Raw genomic sequence first — 27094 nt, forward strand, 5'->3', positions numbered from 1 at the left:
CACCTAAATTTTTCAAACATAATCATCATTATCATGAACCTATGGACGCCCACTGCTAGGTGCTAGCCTGCCGCTAAGATCGCCATGATGTCCGGTCTTGCGCTACTGCGTACGGGCCTACCTAACCTTGGGATTCAAAAAATCTGATCCTTAAAAATATCTTTTTCGATTGGACACTACTAACAACTTCGTCGTAATAAATAACTCCACATCCTATTGCTTGTCTATTTTCCATTTATGTAAACAAGATGGCATCGAAAGAAGTTTAGTACATAACAAAATCTATCGAAGGTAGGTCGTAAACTTCATACGCAATGTAGAATTTTTAACAAATTTTACATCCCATGATAATTTTTTACAAGAAAAAACTGCTATGAATTTACGTAATAATTAATAAAATACTTCTAGATTGCGTGTTTAAAAAAAAACTTCATGTGTTTCGACCCCTGTCTACATTAACATGTCAACGTCAACGTACAAACAATATAACAATTTACAAACATCCTATATTATTTTACGTATAAGAAACTGTCTGGGATCAATGACAATGAATAATAGCACATTTTTTTTAACATTTTGAAAGCACGAGTTTAATGTTCTAGGCGGTTTAATAACAATTTATTCAACGCCTAATAACATCAGTTTTTTTGTAGGTACATGTATAACAAAACATAAAATAACAAAAATATCGTCATTAGTAATACAAACGTTATATACACGTTGTATGTTATTTAACTATAAAATAATAAAAATTGTCCACAGGCAAAAAACTTAATTTAAATTTTATTATTGTTATTAAACTGAAAATGCGTGTTTATCAATTACACATTTTTTTCCAAACAATGTTAACCAAATACAACAATGTAGTTTACAATACCACATTATTATTTTATAATTATTGATTATATGGAAAGAATAAGGTCAAAATTTATTACGTTAATCTTTCAAACAGCCGGAGTTGTGGCCCACTTGCCCAGCTGAAGTTAAGGAGCGGGATGTGTCTAAGTGCATCTGTAACTCGAAGGGCCGCTACTGCGCCAGTCCGACCTTTGTATTATACAATAGTGAAGCGACCGTATCGGTAAAAAAAATATATATATATCGATACGGAATTCGTTGAATTTTTTGTAACGAAAACACTGTTAGTACGAAATAAATAAGAATAATATAATACAATAAATTAGAATACATGTAAGATGGAATGGGAAATATTTTGTGAACATTATGTGATACGTTCATACCTGCAAAGACATAATCGATCTTCGTTTTTGAAGAATAGTAATATGACATAAATATACGACTTGTTCATTATGAACCCTAGTTAACAATCATTAGTACTAATTAACAAAATAGATGAACAAAACCGATCCCGGTTTTAATTCAACTAATTAAATTTAATACAAATGTTTCGACGTCTAACAATGCTTAAACTGGTACTTTTTAAACGTGGTATATTTAAGGTGAAGTACGCTAAAAGATTTTTTTTTTGGAATAAATCTAAGTAAAATCATTTAAAACCGGATAACGGTTTCTCTTTTTAACCGTTCCAAAAATAAAAATTATAATTGTGTATTGACACAAATAAACCTTTTTTTAATTTTACATAATGTTAGCATGAAATCTGAGATTAATCTCTAACGCAGCCACTGAACACGTACTAATTTTAACTAAAAATATTGGAAGCTTTTTAAAGTTACACTAATTATCTATTAAAACTTTTAGTAACGATAATTAGTTAAAAAGAATGCAAATGACTCTAATTAAATTATTTCACAGATGTCGATAATTGGCTAGTACGTCAGACATCCCTAGATACCGAAATCGGCTGCTCGGCCAGTTGTCGAGCCGCAAGCACAGGCAGTCAGTGCATGACAGGCGAAGTGTGTGGACGTTCGCGCTCAGCGCGGCAAAATGTCGCGATTACCCGTGTTGCTCGCGTTCTTTGCGCTCTTGGTTGTGAACTGTGCTGTCCTGTCGGAGCACGTTAGTGTGTGTGACTTTAAATACTGCGCCTGTTATCAGTCTGAACACCCATCATGGACAACTGTGAACTGCACCGTCCCACATGACCAGGTATTCAACTGTTCTAATTGTTTACAACAGATGTGTCATCCATCAAGAGCAGAGACGAACAATGAACGAATCGAAAGATGAATTACATTTGCTAACGATCAGGGCTTCAGTACCATATGGTAATTAAATAATTTAACAAAACTGCAAAATATAATATAGATGTAACATATTTCGATCAATCAATAACCAGTTTTACGGAATAATATGTATATACCGTCAACATAAATTTACCCGGATACAAAAAAGTGTTAAAAGTTGCAGTGGTTTAGTTTTACTAAATTTTATATTTATACATTATGTAAATTTGAACAGATAGAGAGGTAAAAACACGGGATCCGAAATAGGTTAATAAATTGAATATTTTAAAATTTTTAAACTATAAGAAAATTAAAGCTAGTATTTTAGAAAGAAATATAATTTATTTGTAATTAGACAGCTGAAAGTTAAGGGTATGAATTTCTTACTACTATATTGTTGTAAACAAAGAGATAACTACCTGAGGATTGAGCGGCTGATTGTAAACGGTCTTGAGGGAGCTCGGGTATGATCTTTATCCCGCTCCGGAGTCTCGCGCAACAAGTGTTTTGCCGCTACATCGCTCGACGGTACAAAGACAACTTTGGAATACTTCCAACGAATTATTATCCAGAAAACTTTCTGAATTTCAAGATTATTTGTAATAGCCAAATAATTGTATTCATAACACTATTTTTCCAGTAATATTCATCTTTACCTAAATTACTTCTCCAAACAAACACAGGATAAGTACCGAGTGTAAAATAAGTTAGTCTACGGCGGTAATTATTTAAAAAGTATAAATTCACTTAAAACTTACAAATATAATGTAAAATAATAAATTTAACATAGCGGTAGGCGTTTAAAATCTATCATAGAAATTAACGTAGTTTGATAGATATAAGTTTGGGTGAATGGCCCGCATATGGTTGAAAGAATTTTCATAGTTTAAACACTGGTCGGGCAGTTCAGAAACGAATTGGCCCAAATATTCTTGTCGACTAGTTCTCTCTCGCTCCTTCCTACTGTCTGTGAATAGGACAACATTATTCAAAACGGAACAGTCTATTTGCGTCACGGGCGTACTCGCAAATTTTACTAGTCTATGTTTTTAGGAAATACAGGTATAATTTAAATTATCTTATTTAATCAGTAAGAGTGTTTCTAGTAGTTAATAAATTATCGGTTATTTTTATTAACATTTAACTAGAGCGATAAACATTTACACAATTACTTAAGTATTAGTAAACAGTATAATAACATTATTATATCACTTCCTGCCGATGCTAGTGATTCTAGTTGTCAGCCATAATCACATGGCTGAGTCTCCTGCGCGGACTGCGAGGACGTTGACACTTTCTGCCGATATATCATATAAGTTTACTACTGCTATCGATGTTTATTAATAACTAACGCCTGTCTCACATGAATATCATTACTACAATAATTGGTGCTAGGTAACATTGAAAATGATATATATAAATGATTTTATATAAATGAATGGAAATAACAATGATAATAAAACACTAGGCTAATGTTTTATTTTGTGTAAAGTATAACGTTATCAGAAAAATTACATCGATTCAAACAGAATTATTGCAAAGACGTATTAAAGAAAAGAATCAAATTAACTTGGATGTAGTACCTCTTGTTAAACCAAGCTAATTTAGTAACAGCAAAATATCGGAACTTAGACATTTAAGTTTCGCTTTGTGAGTATTCGGGAGTAATTTGATTAATTGCAAAATGTTATTAAATAATATAAGTAAGATTATCTACATACACCTTGATATTAACAGATACAGGCACTTATTTTTTAATTTTTTTCCAAGTCTTCAAAAATTAAAAACTTATTTGAAATATTTATTTTTTGGACTTCGATTTAGCCTAATCAATTTAACAAGTTTTAACAACAGGTTTGTGTTGAAACATAACAGTTTGAAACTTACTGAGCGTCTTCACAAAGCATTCACACTATCATTCATTAAATTTGTAACGTAAAAGTTAAATAACGAGTTTATTATGTAAAATTAAAATATATATATAGACGTTTTACATTTTGGCTTGATAATCATTTATTTAAGACCAAAGTTACGCCTATAAGATAAACTGGTGATGAAAAATAATTCTCACTTTCAATTGTGTTTTGTCGTATTGTGCAAACTACTGTAAAACAAGTATTTGAATGCAACTTTTATGTTTTAACACTTTTAGTATTAAAACATTAATTTTCAGTAGAAAGTTCAGTTAGGAAGTTTTTTTTTAAATTATTCTATGCAATCAACCTTTACTTAAATGGCCACTACGTCTCCAGTACATGTAATGTATATTATATATTGATTTATTTAAACCGTCGAATTTTAGCCGTGAAAAGAAGAATGTAAAAAACATAAAGGTAAAATAAAATATTACAAATAACAGAGTTCAAAGCTAGTGTAGCACTTCTCATTAAAATCCTCTGACAACTTATATGGCTCATGGTTTACGTTTAAAGGAAATATATTAAACTGAAATTGTAACTTGGAACAAAAAACATACATCAGTCATAACAGATATTATTACAGAAAACTTTTCAACGCCTAAGAATAGATCAATTTAATAAAAAAAGAATTATAACTAATATCTAAACGTGGTGGACTAATGAAGACAACTGGGGAACAGGAAATTATTACAGTTTTAAAAAAGAAAAACGATTTTACGGTATTTTTTAAATTGAAATTTTAGTATAAATTATATAATTTTTTTATTTACCGTTAATTAGGTGATAGTGCTTTGGCGGTTAAATAATAAAATGTACGCGGTGATTGTATAATAATTTCATGTCAATTTCAAGAAGAACGTGACATTATTAGCTAAAAAAAACATAAGCGGTCGCTGTCTATAGTGCACGTAGACGCGTTAAAATGGGACAAACTATACGTAAAAAAAACAGTGAATGATGGCTTCCTGTGCGCGAAGGCCCTGCTACACATCACATGAACGGCTTACGCTTATTGTCTCATCAAGCGCCCGCACCCGTATCTCGATAAAAATTCATCTATCTCGCCACTACATGCATTTTAATTTCATTTTAGTAGTAAAGCCGTTAATAAAAAAATCTTTATACAAGTAATAAATTACTAATACACGCGAAATTTTAAGCAGGTTAGGCAATTTATTTACAAAATCTAAAACTGTGCAAGTTATAACTTTCTCTCTTCGTTGCTGTTGCAGTTTGCGGCACATGTTTTACATAAGAGTTCCATGGATATTACTTTTACAGACATGTATTAACGCCACAAACTTTCTCTCTTTGTTGCTACTCGGTATATCGGATCTTTATTTTAGGAGACGTAATCTAAGAAGCTTTGAAATAAAACTTGACACTGACAAGTCTGCGATAATATAACCGCGAATAAAAACGCTATTCAACGCTTAAATAATGTTCTACTTTTGGAATATCTGGTTCTATGCCTTAATTTAACCCTATCATTTATTTTACACAAGTTTAAATGTAAAACATAATTATCTTTAACGAATTTAAACAGTAAAGTACTAACGGTATCAAAAGAAGTTATATTATTTTACAATTTGTGCTTTCAAATATATTCAGCAAGATTTTCCTGCATTGTGATATAAATATTTTTTAAGTATGATGCCTGATTTAACATCAGATTGTCAAAATGCCAAACCGTCAGAGAGAAATTCCGAAACAGTGATAGGGACGGATAAAATACAAAAATTTTAGAAAAATATTTGTACCAATTGCAAATCATTATGAAATATGTTTGTTTTTCTTCTAAATACTTAATTTTAACGCTTTTCATGTCAACTACAAGATGTCACATCTAATGTCTAATAATATCATGTCACGGGACTTGTATTATGATTAAATATTTTAAATATCTATTTTTAAAATGTAGTTTTTCTTATAATTTGTCCTATTTTTGACAAAAGTCATTCTTGTCTCAAATCGATAGACAAAACGACGAAATTTCAACATACGGTTAATTTTTAGAAAGCGTCTAAACAATTAAATATAACAAAAGCCGAACAACACAAAACAGATCTCTGTTTGACGAACTTAAATAAATGAAGGCGAGAATTAAACAAACGCGTCAAATGTTATTAATCGCGATCTGGTTCATTCACGCTGTAGGTGCGGCGTCGGCGAGAAGAACGCATTCCGGGAATGTAGTCTAATATTAAAATTAAAGCAGCATAGCGTTTGAATTTGAACTCGGCGGTTTATGGAAACTGCGCCGTGTGCCAAGAGACATCGTCGTACGAACTAATTAAAAATATTATAATTCCATTTTTGTGAAACTAACAAACCAAAGGTAAATGGAGCATACAACATATCTTACTGCTATATACTAAAATCGATTAAATTACATTAAAAAATACTCCTAAAACTTTTCCTTTCCTTGCGTTTACTATGCAAGTATGCAAGTAATTTTCAGTAGTTCGGCACAAATTTAAATACCTTATATATAACAAAAATAACTTTAAGATTTGTTAAGAATTAAAAAAAAAACTAATTATTATAGAAACCAGGGAACCATACAAAAAATTATTATTTTATGCCGTTACCGTGTGCACAAAATCTTCGCAGTGGAATATTGCCCCAAATTTGTATTAAAAATGGCAACCAGAAACATTTTCAATTCTTTTCATACATTAGTTGAGTAAAATAGAATTAGTGTTTATGTAATTGTTAATCAGTCGTGGCACTGTGCGCAGATCGAGGCCTCGTCCTCGACCTGCCGGATGATGCTACAGCTGTAGCAGAAAACTGAATTAAATAGCTTTGGAGCCAGACCACACGGCGTCCTTGATGGCTAATGTATAAACTCGATGTACTAGGCTGATTTTCCACTTTTATCGATAAAAAAAGCGTTTCAGGTGTTTCTTCTGTTACTTCTTTTAGTGGTAACGGTTTTCTATGTGTTGGTAAAACTAGGTGCAGATGCCCTAGATAATAACGTGTCCATCCATGGCAAACCTTTTCCAGTACTAGCCAAAAGTGACACGCTAAACAAAGGTACCCCTTTCGCGAATCCTGGCGCCTAAATTACTCTGAAGCAACCGCTTCAGTAGTTGGTGGCCTCCCAGTATTTTGAAAAATTATGTAACGGTCCGAGCCCAGGTTTTGAAACCTCAAGCGTATATACAACATAAAAAAAATTTGGGCTAAGACGTCTTTAGCTCGGTGCTACCTCAAACGGGTTGAAGCTGTAAATGCCAACGTGCAAATAGCGTTGTCCTTGACAAGAAAAAATATTATTTGCCATCTGATATCGGTACTTAAGAAAATTCAACAGTCCAGATAAATCATTTTTATTCAAGAAATGTTATTATAGAAATGACTTCTAGTCCATTGTCAGTTATTATCATTACATAAAGGATTTTTATCATTAGGTCTTTAATACGCGCCGATATGTATGGATTTCCAATAAATCATTTTCATTATATTTACTACAAATCTTTAGAAACTTTATTGCTTTAAGAATACCATTGATATTATCACTAGAAGTAACCGTTTAGGGGCTTCTAATATATTCCTTATTTAAAGTAATAATTTTTTTTCTTGGGTGTGCCATGTAAACATGAATAGATTTTAACAAAATTTCAGATCAAATGAATATCGGTAAATATAAATGCTCGTTATATTCGCAATGATTATTTCAAGGCCATAATCATATTCAGACAAACAGGTGTGTTTTATTGCGTATGAACCGTAAAAATAATAAAAGTACGTTGATTTTCTGGAACATCAGTGGTAAACTTTAAAACCGGCTTATTTATATATGTATATATATATATATATATTTATATATATAAATATATGTATGTATGTATATATAAACTAATTGAATACTCCGCATAAATAAGCACAGTTTAGTATGACGTTAATAAATCATTAACCGTCTGATTTTTTATCAAGGAACAGTGGCCTTATCTCACAGGAAAGTAATGTTCTGAAAGTTAAACATCTTTTACATAATCATTTTATACATCATTAAGTAATGAACATTTTCAGGTTTGGTTTAACAGTAATGATATTAAAAAGTATCTCTTATAACCGATTTATGACTTTATCAGTATCTTTGTAGTACTTTATAGTACATTTTATAGTATCTTTCAGCCGCACGAAATACAACGACTGAGAAAACGTTACATAGGTAGTGTGGGACAGAGATAGTGCTCTACGAAGCCGAAATTTGCAGATTGTCTCTTTCCAAAGGTCGATGTGCAATATTTATCGCCGACATCCTGTATACATGTTACAACCGATCATCCTGTATATGTAATAAGTATGACATCGCTAGTGTTTTACATTGCTCTAATACTTCACTATGATACAAAAGAGGGTATTAATGGAAATGCAATCACCAGTAGAGAAGTAGTATAATGTGGCAGCTCAAAGCTAGGCGTGGATTTATTTATTATCAAGACGAATTTATATTGAAATAAATCTATTTGTTTTAAAGTTATAGATTATTAAAAGGATTATAAATGGACAATGGCCTTACAATCTCAGGACATAAATTATAAATCAGAATCAATTCTGTAATGGATCAAATGGCTTTGTTACACTTGAACTTTCGATCCTTGTATCTAGCGAAGATACTAACTATACAAGCTAAATTAGATGTTAGTATAAAGTAACTATGGTATAGTTTCATATGTGCACTCGTTGATTTAGTTGACCGAATTGTCTTGTCGCCTCGCGCAGCAAATATACTTAAATGAAGACTAATTTAAAGAAGATTGAACTCAAAAGATCTTGCGAACTAAACTAACATTAATTCTACACAAGTTATTTATAACAAATAAAAATTAATTTTAGAAAAAAATTATAGAACGCGATTAATCGACAAACTAACAGTTAATTTTATATTAAATGACAAACATTACTTTTGCAGATGATAATCCGTTTCCTCTTTAATCTATCATTAAAGCAACTGTATAGAACAAGTTACTTTAACAGTTTCATAAATATTAAATTTAAGGCACATCTTGTACAAAATGTTGGCCTGCAGTGGCATACATCCACCATCTGTTGTTCAAAGCATTTGCATAACGTCTCATAAAATCGCCTGGAATTACGTGTCAGTACATATAATATATATTATTAGTTAATTAATTATAATTAACTCTTTAAGAATAGCTTGTATCAAGGCTGTTTGCAAAATGGAATCCTGAATGTAATTGAAGCATTTATAAAAATGTTTTGGAAATATTACTAATTAAGTATCCTGCCTTCACAGACTACAATTAGAAACTCTTATACCATTTCAGCCCATTTAATGATTTGAATACGAGTAGCATTTATAATTTTTAATGACGCAAATTCCACGAAGTTGATCGAAAATTGAGAATGAAGTAGCGTTGACAGTATATCGCGGTCATCAGTTGGAAGGCCGTAAAAGGCGAACGCAACTTCGAATGTACTAGTTGCAAAACAAAGCTGCTCAGACCCGATTCTGAGTCATGAACCGAGTACGCAACGGCGCACTTGCAAGCTTTGCTTGGTAAAACAAATAAAAATAACAAGTTTTATATTAATAAGAATCACTTAAAAATACACTTGATTATATCTGATGTTAACTAAGAAGTGTCACATATTCGCAAATATCTAATTGAATTATTAACTATACCTAAATATACATTATTTCCGTTATTAATTAACTACCATGGTTATATAGAAAAAGGTACTACATTCTTTATTCTTCTAATATACTGACAACTCTGAAGTCTTTTATACATATTATTACGAGTAGTTTTAACTATCAAGATATTATAGCCACCAAAACTCAACAACCAATTGGCTCCGGTTGGTTTGTCGGCATGTTTATTTTTATTTGGCGTGGCGCATGTGAGAGCGGACGTGTCATCTCCATCTTCTTTTTGTAGCCTTGTCTGACTCCTTGAGCTCACTCCACGAATTGAAAACTGAATTCGTATATATGTAATCACGTTCAAAATATTACGAATATTGTAAATATTTTTTATTATTTAGATAATTATGGAATTCAAAAATACATTAATTAAACGTATACTACTTATTTAAACACCATTTATGTATTTGCTTAGGCACGTTTTGTACGAAATACAATGACCATCTTCATACGTCTTGGTACATTGCTTATTAAAATAGAGTAGTTTAATGTATCTCCCCTCAAGAAAATAAAATAATATAAACGTTTAAAACTTAAATATGTTTCCTGTCTCTCAGTTGAGATGCACCAACGAATTTATAGATAAGTTAACAAAAATGCATATGTTCACCGTTACTGTTATTAGTATTGTTGCATTTTGTACAACATGTACGTTCAGACCAAACTCAAGAAAGAATGAGTCTGAGCATTATCCATTGTTAATGAGTAATAGCATCGATAACAGTTATCAGCCGCATACAAGAAGCAGTCTTATCAAAAACGAAATTGATAACACACAACTTCACTCGCTTGAAACATTTAAACAATACCAAAAAAATGTTTCCACTCCCCCATATCACTGTATGGCAGGAACAATGATTTCCTAAGTTTATTCTTCTGAACCTTCTTAGCCATAACTTCAATTACAATAATTTCGCTTATATTTTCAGTCATAAAAAAACGTAATAAAGCAAACTGAGGTTAAAAACGTAAAGGGAGTTCATTTAATCTTTAGTTAAATGCTAGATCGTTTTAATAACACCCTAAATCGAAAGCTAATAACTCCTCTCTCAACTTTGCACAAATTTTAATTTAGGAGCTAGGTTTTAATATTTTATTTGACGAGATACTTTATGGTCACGAACCAAATTGAAATTTATAAAATGTCTTTACTTGGGTTTAAAATAAAATTCTTTTTTCTTTCAATCTTGTCAATAGCATAATATGTATTTAAATTATAATAACTCGCACATATATACTATATGCATAACATTAGGTGGAAACGGAGTCTGTTTATAAAATATCGTCAGCATAAAATATAAAGCACAACAGTATTCCATTAAACAATAGCATTACCTTGAAACGGTGTTCAACCAGTTTGGCCGTAAATAAAGCTGCATTTACCACTCCTTTTATTTCTAAATTTAAAATAATCTTTAATATGTTGGAAAATCGTCATCGGGTAATTATAACGACATTAACTTGTGTACGTTGTGTTTCTATTTTCATGAAGCGTTTTGTTTCAAATTGATTTATCACGCAGCTACATGTTGGTATTTTATTGTAGATTATTTTTAAATAAATAATCTATATAATTTTTTTTGCAATGTTACATTTAATTAAGATAAGTCATATTGTTAAAATTTTTGTTAAACTCAACCCAGCGAAATGCCTGCCGTAATCTACATTGCACATTAGCAATAAAATATTTTAATTAATAAGTTTAAATAAAAATAAAACAATGATTATGTTTATAATAAATTATTTAGATCGAAACGAACCAGATAAAAAATAATTGTGTGTAATAATATATGATAATATAATACTCTCCACATTTCTTCAAGGGGCAAGCGGCTTTCTTAACATAATCTGTTTCAAAGAAATCTCGTCATTACCAATATTTCAATACGTTCTAAATATTTTTTTAGAAAGTTATTTAAACCTAACCTAGCCCAATATCGCTGTCAATATATCCCAGATGTAGGGCAAATATTTCTCCCTTGTAGGAGAGATGACAATGAAAGTTTATGTATTTAGAATTTTATTGTCAACTAAGTTTTTTTTTTTTAATATAGTCTAATCGACAATCTGTTCATCGCCCAACGGGACTTCTCATAATACGATGACATTTTAGACGATGTCGTAAAATATCGTTGCATTATAAGAAACTGTTGCCTCAGTAGTGAGTTCCTTCTTTTTGGTGCAGTATTTTCCATAGCGTTTACGAACCCAGCCATCGCTTTATCGGCATTGTGAAACCATTGTCTTTTGTTTTTACGAATAAGTTAAAATTTCATCTTGCAAGGTCGGACTACATGGAGCGCAACCAAAAATTTTTCATCTCCCAAAGTCACATGGTACATTCCTTTAGCCAAGTGGGCTGACACAAAAGACAACTCTGCTGCTAAGACACTGTTCTCGAACGTTTTTTTATAAATTTTATGCTACTGTTTTCTTTTTTTTTGTCTACAATAATTGTTTGAAAATAGCCTGTTCGACCGAAGAACAAGGTGATCATCTTTTCCCGTTTCACTTCGTCAGCTCTGAATTTTCAAAACGAAAATAAAAACCAAGTTTCTACACATGTAACAATAGTATTCCGCCCCCCTTGGCCGGATATTGACAGAGATTCGTGCAATAAAGATTGTACTTGTTAAATCAATAACACGAGATGGACCTTCGTCACCAAAATCTAACCGTATTCCATTGCGACATTATTCATGAATGAAACCACAAAAATCTTATGACGTAAACTTAGACTTAGCTTTTTGTCAAAATAAATGATATAATGATTTAATGTACATGAAAAGATTTTACTAATAGTTGCTACTAGTTCTATTTTCGAATTATAAAATATTTTTGAATATTATTTTTAACCTGAATTCTATTAAATCTGTGTCCGCAACATAACACTTCTGATAGCAATTTAACTATTACATCAAGTTTTTCTGTTCAAATTAACACATCTATTTCGACATTCCTGCATGCTAGTCAACAATTTAGTACACGAATAACCGAGACCGTCTACAGCAGGCATAATATGTTAAGGATTTCGACAGCTGTTTAAATTGAGCATCATAGGGTATGGAAGATCAAATGGCTAAGAAAGACTGCATAATACTAGCAAAGGACTGGAAGAACCAATTTAAATAATGTAAAGAAAGTGTATAGTCGCCAGAAAGCAATGTCTAAAATAATTGTCTTACAGTACCCGGCGCTAAATATTGTAAATAGACCTTTGGAAAGAGACAATCGGCTAATTTCGGCTTCGTAGAGCGTTATCTCTGTCGCACGAAATACAACGACTGACAAAACGTCACATAGGTAGTAATGGACAGAGATAGTGCACTACGAAGCCGCAATTAGTCAATTGTCTCTTTCCAAAGGTCGATGTGCAATATTTATCGCCGGATACTGTACTTTATATAAATATAAGTAATAGTATTTTATGTAATTTACGTTGTCGTACGTATGACAATTTTACTAAACACATTGAACAATTGATTTTAATAGTCTAAAATTGAAAACGTATAAATAGGCTTAAATAATGATACTGCCAGATGATAACCACGGCTAAATCAACAACAATGTTTAATGACTTAAATAAACTATGTTAAGTGTGCATTGTATTGTATAAACAAAGTACTAAGAAGGCTATAAATATTCGTTCGCGGACATTTTGCTGTTAATAAGTCGACTGTTGTGCATTGACATTACTAAAATTTTATCACAAGGGTAAATCAATATTGAGTTAGGTCTCGTACGAAAGCTTTAGTTCACAAACATGTTACCACTTCAGTTACTTTACGGCGCGGACAGACTAAATGTTTAAATATTCAGATTAATTTATTTAGTATTGTTGACGATGTCAATTCCAATGTATTTACGTGTATTTTTATTAATTTCTCCAGTTTAAATAATTTCATTAACTTTCAGAAACTCGACCTACTGGAAGGAGATCTGCCCGAAACGACATCGACTCTACTTATCAGCGGTGCTGAAGCCGTACTGTTCGGCACAAACTCGCTGACCCACCTAAAAGATGCGCGATTCATTAGAATCCACGATTGCAAAATCATACTGATGCGAAAGTATGCAGGCGTGCAACTGCCAATTACAAGCCTCATGCTCGATATTGAAAACTGCGATCTTTTACGAATCGAGGAGAGAACCTTTAGGACAATAAAAGGTAAGATTCAGTCGCATTATGTGTTCAAATATGTGATTGCATCGCGAATGTTAACAATTTGATTTTAATTAAAATTTTTGCTACTTCCAAACTTATTACATAATACGTATGGGTTGAAATTAATATGTTAAATATTGAAAACCATCGAACCATTCAATACACTGAAAAATTATAAATACACTGTAAGGAAATTTTATATTTTGAGATTTGTTTGTAGAGTTTGAAATAATAAGAAATTATAAGGTGACCTCAATGTCTATATTCAAAGAAAAATTATAAAAATCGGAAAGTACCCATTCCTATTTTTGTCATATGCAATAAAACCACAGGGACCAATCGCACTGGTTATTAGCTGTATGCGCCTTATTTTAATATGCTCTGCGCGTTCTCCTGAATTGGGCGTATATTAATTATGTAATCTATAAGGAGCTCCAAAACGTGTCCGTTTCCACTATGCACTTCCCCGATATTAAAGTCTAAAAATGCGTGAGCCGCCTGCGAAGTGTTACCTTTTCGGTCTCTTTAATTTGATAGACGTATATATGTATTATAAAATACTGCCGCGACTGCGAATCGTATATAAACAAATTATTTTATTGCAATGTCGATAGTTCACTAATCCTTTACGTTAACAGATTATTTTTGTTAAATTTAAGATAAATTTTTCTCAATTAAGTTAGTTGTAAAACTAACATGGAATCATTTCTTTACTTTTTATGTTATAAAAGGTAGAGATATCTATGCCAACGGTGGAAACGTGTTATTGCGTACACGCAGTTAACCGGTTTGGTCGACAGAGTGGCAAGGCTCGTGCACCGCCGGATGGACTCAATTATCGGCCGCCGTCTTCCAATCCCGACTAGATACAGACAACATTTATTTCATTATTTCAATTCATAGGCAATTCTCCGTGAAAGGAAATTTTGTCATAAATATTAAGATAAATTTTTGAAATGTTTATTGCTAAAGCGAAACTTTATTAATTTATGAGATGCAGTTAAACTATTTACTACACAATTATACCGGGTCTTAGACAAACATTTTTTTCTAATTATTAAATTAATATTATTACTATTTCATCAAAACTAGCTGGGTAAAAGTGTATTTCTAAATTAGTAATATAAGTTGAACATAAACAGCACTTATATATAAACTAGTTCCTAAAACAATACCTCTGTCATTTAATATTTAAGACTATAACGACAACGTGAGACTATTTTCTGTAATTTATTTTAAACATTTTATCTACTTTGGTCCGTTACGATATGTTTATAAAGTAGTAAATTGATGAGTTTAAAAGCTTATGCCTGGCCTGCGTAACATTTCACTTTATTTAATGGCGGCTTAAAACTCGCTTGCAAAAAGTTGTATGTGGACGTAAAACGACTGGTACAAACTATGTCCGGCTTGATTGTCGAATTATGAACAATATAACCTTTCTATAACCTTTGTAAATTTCAAGTTACAAATAAATTAAAAGGCCATCTTACGTGTAATAAAGTATTTCACCATAACAAAACTATTAAATTATTAAGAAGTCTTTACATTTATCGGTGTTTAAGACTTGCGATTATCGTAAATAATATAAGTAAATATTTAGGTGCGAGTAGCTCGTCAGAAACACTAATGCCATTTTCCAGGTATTAGCATTAGTCTCGTATACTTTCTAGTCCGAAAAAAATTTAAATTGATATGATGTTCTCATTTATTTCAACATCATTTCGGCCATAAGGCTACGATTCCTTTAATTGGGTTATGAAAATGATACGAGTTTTTAATATAAAATTATATTTAGGACTCGAATATGTGATAAAATTTTTAGTAGACAACTTGCAAACGAGGAATTTCATAGTTATTTTCTCTTATGAATTGCTAGCATTGAAAAGCCTAACGTTATTGATAGTAGTTTACTGACTAGTGCACACCTCGTGACGGAGCAGCACGCACGCTGTCTCTGTGTCGCTTCCACATGTGGACCAAAGCTGCGTAGTGACGCACCACCGTACAATAAAACAACCGGCATGGTGATAAAAGGCATGTTTCTCACTTACGCTTCCGTGTCTAGTGCTGTCTATACATACAAGATAGCTAAAATATAATCTTGAACGCTTTCCTAAATGAAAAAAATGTTATAAGATGATTTAACAAATATTTATTCATTGGTTACAAATTTGAATTTTTAGAGGTTAGACCTCAGATCATCAGATCAGTATTAATCTATAAAACTTAATGGTCAAAAGGAATTATATTCTCCTATGTTATCAAATTACCTTAACTTCACTAACACTACAAGGCAAAAAAGACTTAAAAAGTTACCTAGAATAAGCATTACTTTAAAGCGCAAAAATATATTAAAATATATAAACAATAGCAGAACGTACAGGGTAAAACTTCTCAGAAGCTTATCAGTCAAATAGAAAAAAACCTTTGCGATCTTGGACAGTTTTTTATTTTTCATAACGCATGCATTATATTTATGCAACAGCAATACTTTATAAGCAGAATTTAAAAAAAGGTAATCTGATAGGCAACTACCCGATAATAAGGCTAAAGTTCTGACCTGTGACCCCGAAAATGTCTCTTATTTTTTAACTCGGTTTCACTTATACGTCATTCAAGTTGTCGTTCGTTATCATAATCCAGACGAATCCAGCGCCAATTAGCGCCAATTGGCATTAATCTTTCAGAATTTTGATTATTGTATACGCTGGTTTCCTCGCGATGTGTTCTTTTGCGATTTGTAAACTGTGGTGATATTTTATAATTGACCCTCCGGATTGTCGGAAACCCACTGTTCCGAACGAAGAATATATTTGATGTGAACTTATGCTCAGTGCGTTATGAATATTTCATCGTATCTTACTTATTTTAAATCAGAGATTATGTTGTTATTCTGATTACATAATCACTAATATGATTTATTTAACGCGAAGTAATTTCTTTCGAATACTTCCTTTGCGGAGATAAGGTCAAGTTATGTCGAACTTTCACAAGCGAAGCCTACGTGGCCCTGTCCCCGGAGAGAAAGATCACCCATTCTCGGTAAATAAAAAAGATTGTTATACAAGTGAGCATAAAGGATGGAAGGATATTCACTCAATGGCGAGTGTGCTTCGTCATTGGTTATTGACTATTCTACGGTGTTCCCTGCTATGTTTTGTTTTATCCGTTAGGATAATATGGCAATAGTAGCCGCGGGTGTATTAACTGTGATAACTTAAAAAACTGAAGTGACAATAAAACAAATTGTTAGCCCTTTATTACTCCAGAATTTCAATGAAGTTTGCCTCTTCAAGCAAACAACTAAAATACGATTTAGGTTTCACCTAAATTATTTGTAACTTACATTTTTTGCAACATTTTTGTTATCGCTTTACGTCTTATCGTTTGTCCTGCCTGATGATGTGTCCGATTTTTCAATTCTTTTTCATCTATTTCATAAACACAGTAATTACATATATTGCCATAATTATTGATTCCCATTAATTTTAACTACACAAGACACAAGTTGCGGGAGCTGCATGAAATATTTTTTTTAGTAAAGAATGCTTACAATTGTAGGGTATATATAAACGAGTTTTGTGAACAGTAACAAAAATTTTGAATCGACATGTATGTTCTTTTAAAATATTCATAGTACGAAGCTTTTTTAGCGAATATATCCATTTTATACTGATTGCCGATCAAAATAGTTATTTCTAAATAATGTGATATTCGCAACAATCGCAGTACATGAGCCATTTCTTTTAAGTTAAGCTTTTTTATGAAAATTATTTTTTATATTCATCATAAGAATCTATTTATTTGTTACAACACACGAAGATTGATAATGAAATAAAAAACAAAGTGGCTTCTACTCAACTAGGCTTTATATTATTAAACCAAGTTTTGATTTGGCGGGACGTTTACGCTTCCATTTTTGGCCACTGCAGGCGGTGTCAAATATTCTAGTCGGATGGCAATCCCGCCGACATGCTTGCATATACAGTTCTTGGAAAAATCGGCTCCGGTAACTAAGGCTTGGCCAAACTGAATATTTCTAGAGAGCTTGACACGATATAATATTTTATTTGTGTCCGACTCTAAAACTTTTATGTTCCTGTCACTTTTAGTCTATTGACTCGCATCATTCCACAGATCTATCGGAGGTGGTACACTTTACTTAGAAATATGTACCTCCGTTTAATTGTACATCCACAGTTTTTTGGTGGGCATATGAAAAAAATATATTTTACGCTGTTGTTGTTACTTGATTTTTTTTAGTACTATTTTTGATAAATGATGGATTTATTTGCGGTGTAGTATTATTTTATAAAACTATATTCAATTAGTGATTTTAAATTGTTAGTTAAAACAAAAATTATAGTAATGTTATAACTTTTCCCCCCTGCGTTCATTGCGGAATGTCTATATAGATAAACATAAGAGTACTACCACGGTATCTAGAGCAAGTGTAGTTAGAAGTAAAGAATTGGAGTTAGCTATTGCTAAATTGCATGTAAGTTTTCACGTAATTCTAAATTAAAAATTAAACCAATACCAAACGCAAGCAATAACGTCATACCCGTACGTGAAACTTCAATTTGGATATAACAATTATATTAATAAATTAAAAAATTCTTTTAAAATTTCTGGTTAATTTGTTTGTTCGAACATAAATATTATATATTATAGTATTTATGTTTTACGTTGGTGGGCGGAAAAATATTTACCAGAGATTTGATGATTTTTCATAACATGATACGAAAGTCTTTAATTACATCGTGAAAGAACCTATAGATAAAGAGAATTGGAGACGAAGGTAATTCAAATCACATATTAAATTCGCTTTACGCTGTAGATGTTCTTGGCAAAATTTTGAATGTAATAAATGCTGTCACGAATCGCAAAACAAGTTTCGTCAAATTGAAAAAAAAAAAACTGGAATAAGTTGATACTCTTAAGAACGATAATAAACTTTATAGATACGCTTGTTCATGTAAAATTGTTGCTTTATCAGAGACATATTGATAAAATCAAAAACATCTATATGTGTGCCAAGGTATTCCTTTATTATTCAATATAATCCGCTTACAACGCTGTATATCCAGGAGATTTATGTATACCACGGTGGTTATGTCTATATCTGGCCTCTATATTTACGCTACAGTAATATAAAGTAAATATTATTCCATTTTATTTTCTGCTCGCACTGCAAGACATAGGCCTCCACCAAATATCGCCACGAAATCCTGTTCTGCGCTTCCCGCACCCAGCGACTTCCCGCCGACCTCATGTCGTCGCTCTACCAAGTGGAAGACATATCCACACTGCGTCAATCGGCTTGTGGAGGCCATTAGAGAACTATTCGGCCATAACGAGAATCGATTGCACGTGTATTATGCCCCGACCACTCCAATTAGTGACGAACAATTCTTTAAAAGCTATAATGGTGACCTTGGGTTATCTACGGATCTCACCTTACTCCGAGAATAGCCCTCTTCTTTGTTCTTTGGGTGACCTCTCTTCTTTTGAGGCCTATCGTATGTAACCACGATTCGGATCCCTATGACATCACTAGCAACACACAATCGAAGACCTTTGTCTTCCGACATTGCTTTTTTTTTTGGAATTTGCGAATAATCTCGAAGTTGGATTTATCAAGCTGGACGGTTCGTCCCAGGCATATATAATAGTCTATAACTTCGAGCGTAGCGCCTAAGACAACTATTTAAGTTGGCAGGTCTTAAACATTTGACATCAACTTCGTCTTGTTTATGTTTACAGTCTCTACTGAGATTATCAAGCATTGTACCTAGATTCCATGGTCTTAGCCATTATAATGATATCATCAACAAAATGTGAACAAGGCACTCGCCGTTTATATTAAGCTAGCTCGTCTTTTAGCTTAAAAACATCTACCAGCGCAGCGGTGAATAGTTTCGGAAAGATAACTTCTCCCCGTCTAGCTCCTCTAAACAACTTGATAGGTTTCGAGCTCTGGTTCTTGTAGCCTGATTGACATGGTACTCGTTTTTATACAAGCACATCAATCTCTGGATGTACCGACAGTCGATCTAGCGCCTTTGGACGCACAGATTTCGACCTAAGCCTTTCTCATACACAAACGCGAAGCACACTGTCCGATTATACTCTTCAGTCTTCTGTATAATCTGCCGCAGCATATGTATGAATAAAAATATATAATGATACAACAAATATTCTTAAAATAAAACAATTATACCGAATATTCTTACAGGTGTAATAGATTTAACAGGTTAATAGCTCACTTTAGAACAAAAGCTGCTAAACTATTCCAAATCACCCTGTTTGAATTGATCACTCTAAAATATTTTATTTCAATTTTTTTTCTATTCAAATACACCAGACATGGACTAGATAATAAGCAACAATTAATTTTGACATATTTTTACCCTAATTTCGAACAAAATTTTTCTTACTTTAATATCATTACGTTGTTATTACTAAAACCGTTAGCTTTTGGATAGTTGTACAACCACTCCTTTAAAGCTTTTACGTCCGTAAGCGATAGCAGAGTATAACGTAATTTAATAGTTAAGTTTAAAGTACCTAAGTAAATATTGCAATGAAATACACACGAAAGTATAGAAACCTATATATGACTAAAAGTGATCACACGTCTTGTTTTTTAACCTTGTTCCTGTTCTTGACAATATGAAACCCTTCTATACTTTCAGAACAAAATAAATAATCTATAAATCGAGTCTAAGAATTAGTTACACATAAGCAGAATTGTTTATGTATCAGTATCAAGCCATCAGTTAAAAATTTCGATTAGAGTAAATAGAATTAATACAAAAGTATCGCGTCGCGGAAGATGGCTCATCAATTCAGTTCCAAATCGAGGGCATCTCCTATCGGTAGCCAACATCGAGGCAGAACGCGGCCGACCGCGGATTGCTATCTAAAAATACACATTTCCCCGACTCGGTCTTCGTGTTTTACAGGATAATGACTCATGAGACGCGAACAGATCGTAATACAAAAGCTTGAAAATGTACATGTACACAACTTGCACATATTTGTATATATTTTACCTTTACATAATATAAAATCACTAAGCCGCTGCGTAAGCCGCATCCTACATGATTAAAATGGTGATTAAATTGAAAATATAAAATATATTTATTACAGTATTAATTCCAATTCTATATGTCATCAACTTGATTAAAATTTCAATGTAACAAAAATACGCTTTATTCATAAAAAAAAAACAATAGATAACCTATTGTTTTTAACGTAGTTTAATTAATTTATTAATAAGACAAATTTGGCCATTTTTAAAGAGATATGATATAATAAAGTACATGCGGGTTAACCAGTGTTTCATTGATTACAGGACCTCTCTCGGTATCGATCAAAAATTGCGACTATGTGTCATTTGAAGGAGAAGCATTTTCTTGGCTGCTTTCAATGGAAATTACGGATGTACGCAAACTGGAACTTGGTCGCGGCTCTTTCACACTCGATCCAACATCTGCTAACGTCGGTGAACATGGCCCAGGCATGTCGGTTAGTATCAGTATACTGTAAGACTAAGCGTGCGCCATATCTCTCTGCTAGCAGCGAAATTAATTGCTACGCGAGGAAATATATACTAAATTATAATATTTCAGTTATAAAAAAGTTTTTCTCATTTCAGGTGAAACTAAAGAGTGTACAGGTTCCAGAAATCCCTGAAAAAGCTTTTGGATCATCGGCTGCAGAAATAAGAATGGAGTCCGTTGACACGCGAGTCATTCGCTGGGGAGCCTTTTCTGCCAATACCTTTAACATCGTCATAGCGATTAATTGTTCCTTTCATCTGATTGAAGGAGAATCATTTGCGTCGAAGTCGATGATAAACTACATGCAGTTTTACGGCTGCAGAATCCACTTTTTTGCTTCGAATGCACTACAATCAGCAGTTGCAAGGCTTGAATTTTCAAATAATCTGTAAGTCATCAAACATCATCTAACTGTTGTTCATTTGATTTTTTTTTATTTAAGTGAAAGTAATTTAACCATTAGCCGTACTACATTTTAAACTTGATAACTAACTGGCCAAATTATCCCATATACATAATAAAAAAGAAAAGCACTTCATCATTATTGTTTGTCATATGTGTTTGTAAAATTTTTTTTGGCGTTTCTATTTATTTTTGCCTATGTCTTTTATATATATATGAATATATATATATATATATATATATTCATATTTATTTTTATTTGTCTATTTTATATATATATATATATATAATAGACATATGCAAAAGTAAATATAAAAAAAATGTAATAGTTCTTATAGTTGTTATTAATAAACTGTGTTTACGTAAATTTTCAGAATGGTTAACGTCGAAACGGGAGCAATCAACGCGACTGTAGCAAGTGCCACGATTGAACAAAATGTCTTCCACTACTTCCATGAGAGAGGATTTGTTCTCATTTCTTGTAATAAGTTTTATATAAATAAAAATTCATTCGACGCTTTACCACCATTCTCAATCGTGGCTCCAGGATCAACTCCGCATGAACTTTCATTCACTAACAACGAAATTGAAACACTGAACGAAAATAGTCTCTCATTTATAGGCCAAACCTACGCAAAGATTGCTCCGAGCGTTCATTACGCATATAATTACTATGGGCATTCGTGTCATTGTAACTTTAGTGAATTCCTTGGAAAAGCTATGGGGTATAAGTCTGGGGAACCCTTTGAATCGGAAAGCTTTTGTACTGTTGACGAAGTATTTGCTCGTTGTTTTAATGTGCCTGAACAGAATATGCAGTTTATAAATTTTAAGAAAAAAGTATGTACTGACCAGGACAATATCGAATGCGAAGCATATCGAAGTAAAAAACAAGGACAAGCAGTGGAAATAAAGAATCCAAGATTTCCACACAAACATCTCGAGGATGAAGGTTTGAGCGATCGAGACAAGAAGGTTATCGGAATAGTCATAGTCACGGCTTTAGGCTGTATTGTTGTTGTAATGTTTATAAGTTTGATAAGATGGATGAGACAAAAGGGACACTGCCTGAGCATTAAAAATATACTCCTTTCTTCAAATTCTTCTTGCGGCTCTTTTTGCGAAAGAGTGTGCGGCTTAAATAACGGTTTAGATAATGCACGTTCAATTTCACAACTATCAGTGCACGAATATTCAGAACGTCACCGTCTAAATGAACCACGAGAAATGATCCAAGAGACTGCACTTTTTAACGCATATACAGGGGACGTAGTATCAATGGATGACAAAATGACTCAAACATTGCCTGAAGAATTAACGAAAGAGCTCCTAGAAAATTTAAAAGAAAAACTAGAGGATCCAGAGAATTATGTTGAAGCAAGGGAAATGATAGAGCACTTATACGAACTGATCAAAGTTGAGGAGAGCTGCAATACCAAGTCTTCTGCCATAGTAACCGTTGAAGAGAATATTTACGACTTACCATTCCAAAATACTACACCGCGCATAGGCAAAAATAAAAAACCGATGATTAGTGTGGGTACTAGAACGCCATCACTAGATAAATTATCACCACTTTCTCCTTATAGTAGACAAACTGCATTAGTTCACGAATATTTTGAACCAAAAGACTTTGCCGTCCATCTTTACGCTGAAATTGCCAATTGCGACAAAGAAAAAAAGCCTTTCCAAGGCGTGATTCCCGATGTCCTTGCCGAACAAGCTGTACCACGAGGACCATACCTCCGAGCGGTTCGTGACAAGTTAAATTCAAATGCAAATTCTTCGAACAAATATATTGGCAACGCGGCCCCAAGCCCTCAACATATGTCAACTATTAAGTCTAATAAATCTACAACTTCCAATAATTCTGGAAAAATGATGAATCGTCCATTGCCAGAGAAGCCCACCTTCCAAGACCCAGGCGAGGGTACGTCACTGAAGTTCGGTTGAGATTTGATTTTGGGGCAGCGGACGAACGGGGAGTATGTCGGGCCTACAAGCTGGCTCTGCAACCGCTCACGTCGTCGGCGCTCGCCCCCGCCGTTCTACAATAGCAGCGGCGACTATTACTGGGGAATCGACCCTTGTGCGATGGTCTGACGCATTCCGGGCGGAAGGCTAGCATTTGATAATGCTTAAGCGTTTCTTTGCTGTGATATTAATTTTGTTTACGTTTAATTATAGTTATGTTAATTAACGAGTAATTATCTCAAGCCAGTCATGGTTGTAGTAATGTTTTGTTGTATATAATTTTTAACAGTAATCAATTTTATCAAATCAAAAAGCCTTTTTTGTCGTTTTAATTAAGTATATGCTCACTAGCCTCTTTGTTTAACTTTGTTCACGAGTCTTGTACTAAACGCACTAGCCAGCGCTGCACTGAATTTTAAAAAATATTTCATTAGCAGAGTATGACATATTTTTAAATAACAAATATAAGTTACCCCGTTTTATAATAATTTGAAAATAAAAGACATTTAAATGTATTCACTTAAGACGAATGTATACGTGCGTACTTGATAAAACCTAGTTATGATGATAAACTCTACCATTAAAACCTATATTTCTGTGGCCCTTATGTGTAAATTTTCTTTTTAAAACTGTTCATAGTTATTCTTAATACAGCCATATTTAATCGCAAAAACTACCCGATATACATTTTCTGTACTTTACTATAGATTTATGTATTTCATCTTGTATATATTTGTTTAAGATAATCCAATGTCTTCTTTGTCTCTAAACGCGCCAACAGGGAACCGGTATCATATTTTTTATACAACCGTCCCTGTTCCCTGATTCTAATATAAGGGCCCTGATGTTAAAACGTGGCGTTTTGGCATTAACTAGAATATTTAAATACCAATCGTTAGAAGTTATTCAGCTTTGATTATAAAAATGAACACTATTTATTATTAAATTATTAATAAATCAAATTATAATTTAATTATTGAGGTTTATCAAATTAGATTCCAATTAATGTTTGTTCCATGTTAGACTATTAAAAGATAATTAGTATATGCCAGGTAATTAGCAGTGTTTAATTGTTCTTTATTAATCAACAACGATGATATATATTAATAAAATTAAAGATGCAAAGGCCATAATTTAACTATATATAGAAATGAATAGAATTAATGTATAAAATGAAAAATGTATAATAAAGTGTAAAAGATGTTTTATTAAAATCAATGAATCTATGTTTACCATTTCAATTTGGCTTTATAACTCGAATAAAAAATACTAAATCTATTGTTTATTCAATGTCTATTATTACATCGATGTGATTTCAGAAATAAATGTTAAATATAAGTGTATCGATTTATTCCACTCCATATATTTCATCTTTACATTTTTTAAACAAAAAAATAGTCCAGTATCATTCAAACTTCCGTAATATGCGAAACAATAACGCAACTTTGAAATTTTCGTATATTTATTTTTACATGAAAATTTTTTTTCAATATTCCGCACTAAACATACAGATTATCAACATCTATCAAATAAGATATATTATAAAATAAAAATGCACATGCGAATAAATGCCTCGTCGTTGGCAATTTAACAACAAAATAGAATTGAAGTCTACTCTTAATGTTAGCCCATCACCTAGCCAAATTCAGCGAGTGTATTATACCCGAATAATGAGCTTTTTTGTACACACCGCTTAATTCATATGGGTCAAAACTGTTTTTAGGTAAAATTTTAAAATCTTCATCTACGTCATCATTACCTGCCTATCTTCATACACATTTCAAAAATAGCGTTTATTTCATCTGTTACTGATCGAGACCGGAGCGTAATGCTGCTATGACATCGAAAATTTCCCAATTGAACTTTGCGTTACTCTTAATGGCACTTCATCAGGTCCGTCAAAATTTTATCGCATTTCGTCGAAAAAAAAAACTACAATGAGCTCAACAAAATTGTATTAACTTGTTTCTTTTATTTAAATTTAACCTCGATAATGGCATAAAATCAAGCCAAACAGTTAGTGCAACCAAAGAGAATTTATTACAAATTTTAATATTTTAATGACGCAAATGCACGTTCCCCATATAAATGTGTAACAAGAAAGCTTTAACGAATGCATAGAACACATAAATAAGTGAAATAGTAGGAAATCCTTAAAGTCAAATTATGCCTGTAAAACGTGCACCGCCGTATTGTAAGTGCAACATTTTAGCAATTGTTGCTTTTTGTTGTTTTTAATCAAACGACATTTTATTTTATAAATCGCAACACAAAGTCAATAACTCATATAGAGAACATAACAGAGCTTTAAAAGCACTACGGTTAAATAGCTGTTTTGACCATCTCTCTCTTGTCACTACCAGTTCAGTATTCTATTCACAAACACAAACGTTAACTTTTCTCGAGTTACTCTATTTCATACTTTATTTACTGAAACAAAAAAGTATTCATGTATGTGCAACAAATGTAGGCTACAAAAAAGCCCTGACAACATATTAAGTAGATATCATTTTACAACATTATACCTAACGCGCGGTACAGCGGTTCCGGTCTAAATACAACCAACTAAAAGATGATTATATTATGTACGTGCGCTGTAAATCCTTTCATCAAGTAAACAAGAATTCTGACCACTCCATCGTCCCATACTATGACCGTAATAAGAACGTATCAAGCATAAAGGTATTCTTTGTATAGAACTGTATGACACTGCCTCTAGACCGTTCCATTACTGACCAAGACCGTCGCGTAGTATGCATGGATAAAGGTCGACGGGAATATTATGAAATGTGACGTTACCGAAACTATCATTATACGGTTTAGTCTGCAAAAACATAGTTGAATAAAGTCAGGTAAATGAGCTTTGAAAAGACGTAAAGTGGAGAACGAGATATTTTAATTGTACGTTTACGTTTTTGTGAGGAGATATATGCCTACGATGGAAATGATGATAACATTCATTCTTATTAGAGTCACAGTCCGTTATAATTAGTCGGCAGACTCCTTTGCGGGATTTCTATCAGTTGGATAGAGCAAAGACACATTATAAGGGTTGCTTACCTTCATAACAAGCGTTGTTTACATTCGTCAAGAGAAATCTTATAAAGATTTTTTTTATTAAAAATGCACATGGTAAAGTGGTCTTGTAAAATTTAATTCTACTCATAACGATGTATACAGTGACACACTTGCATATCGTTTTTATAATATTTACTTTATTAGACATATAA

The 27094-nt window shown here is 32.5% G+C and overlaps 2 protein-coding genes across 2 annotated transcripts in view; one reads left to right on the forward strand and one right to left on the reverse strand.

The window, feature by feature from the left end:
* Positions 1-27094, reverse strand: part of hiw (highwire) — a 92083-nt gene that overhangs the window by 30321 nt on the left and 34668 nt on the right. The window lies entirely within an intron of this gene.
* On the forward strand, positions 1879-25115 carry LOC137921394 (uncharacterized). The gene is made up of 5 exons (XM_068764138.1): positions 1879-2073; positions 13668-13920; positions 21281-21453; positions 21584-21876; positions 22265-25115. Exons 1-5 carry the CDS (start codon positions 1912-1914, stop codon positions 23841-23843), a joined length of 2460 nt encoding a protein of 819 aa, XP_068620239.1. The 5' UTR covers positions 1879-1911; the 3' UTR covers positions 23844-25115.

This window comes from Battus philenor, unplaced genomic scaffold (assembly GCF_028537555.1).
Source record: "Battus philenor isolate CCGP_79_NKW_IND1 unplaced genomic scaffold, ilBatPhil1.0.hap1 SCAF_1, whole genome shotgun sequence".
Taxonomy (NCBI): domain Eukaryota; kingdom Metazoa; phylum Arthropoda; class Insecta; order Lepidoptera; family Papilionidae; genus Battus; species Battus philenor.

Bases quoted from the DNA above. Each gene is read 5' to 3' on its own strand.
- LOC137921394 (XM_068764138.1), top strand. From the start codon at position 1,912: ATGTCGCGATTACCCGTGTTGCTCGCGTTCTTTGCGCTCTTGGTTGTG. The intron at 2,074-13,667 runs GTATTCAACTGT...ATTAACTTTCAG, and splicing joins GCACCGTCCCACATGACCAG to AAACTCGACCTACTGGAAGG. The intron at 21,454-21,583 runs GTTAGTATCAGT...TTCTCATTTCAG, and splicing joins AACATGGCCCAGGCATGTCG to GTGAAACTAAAGAGTGTACA.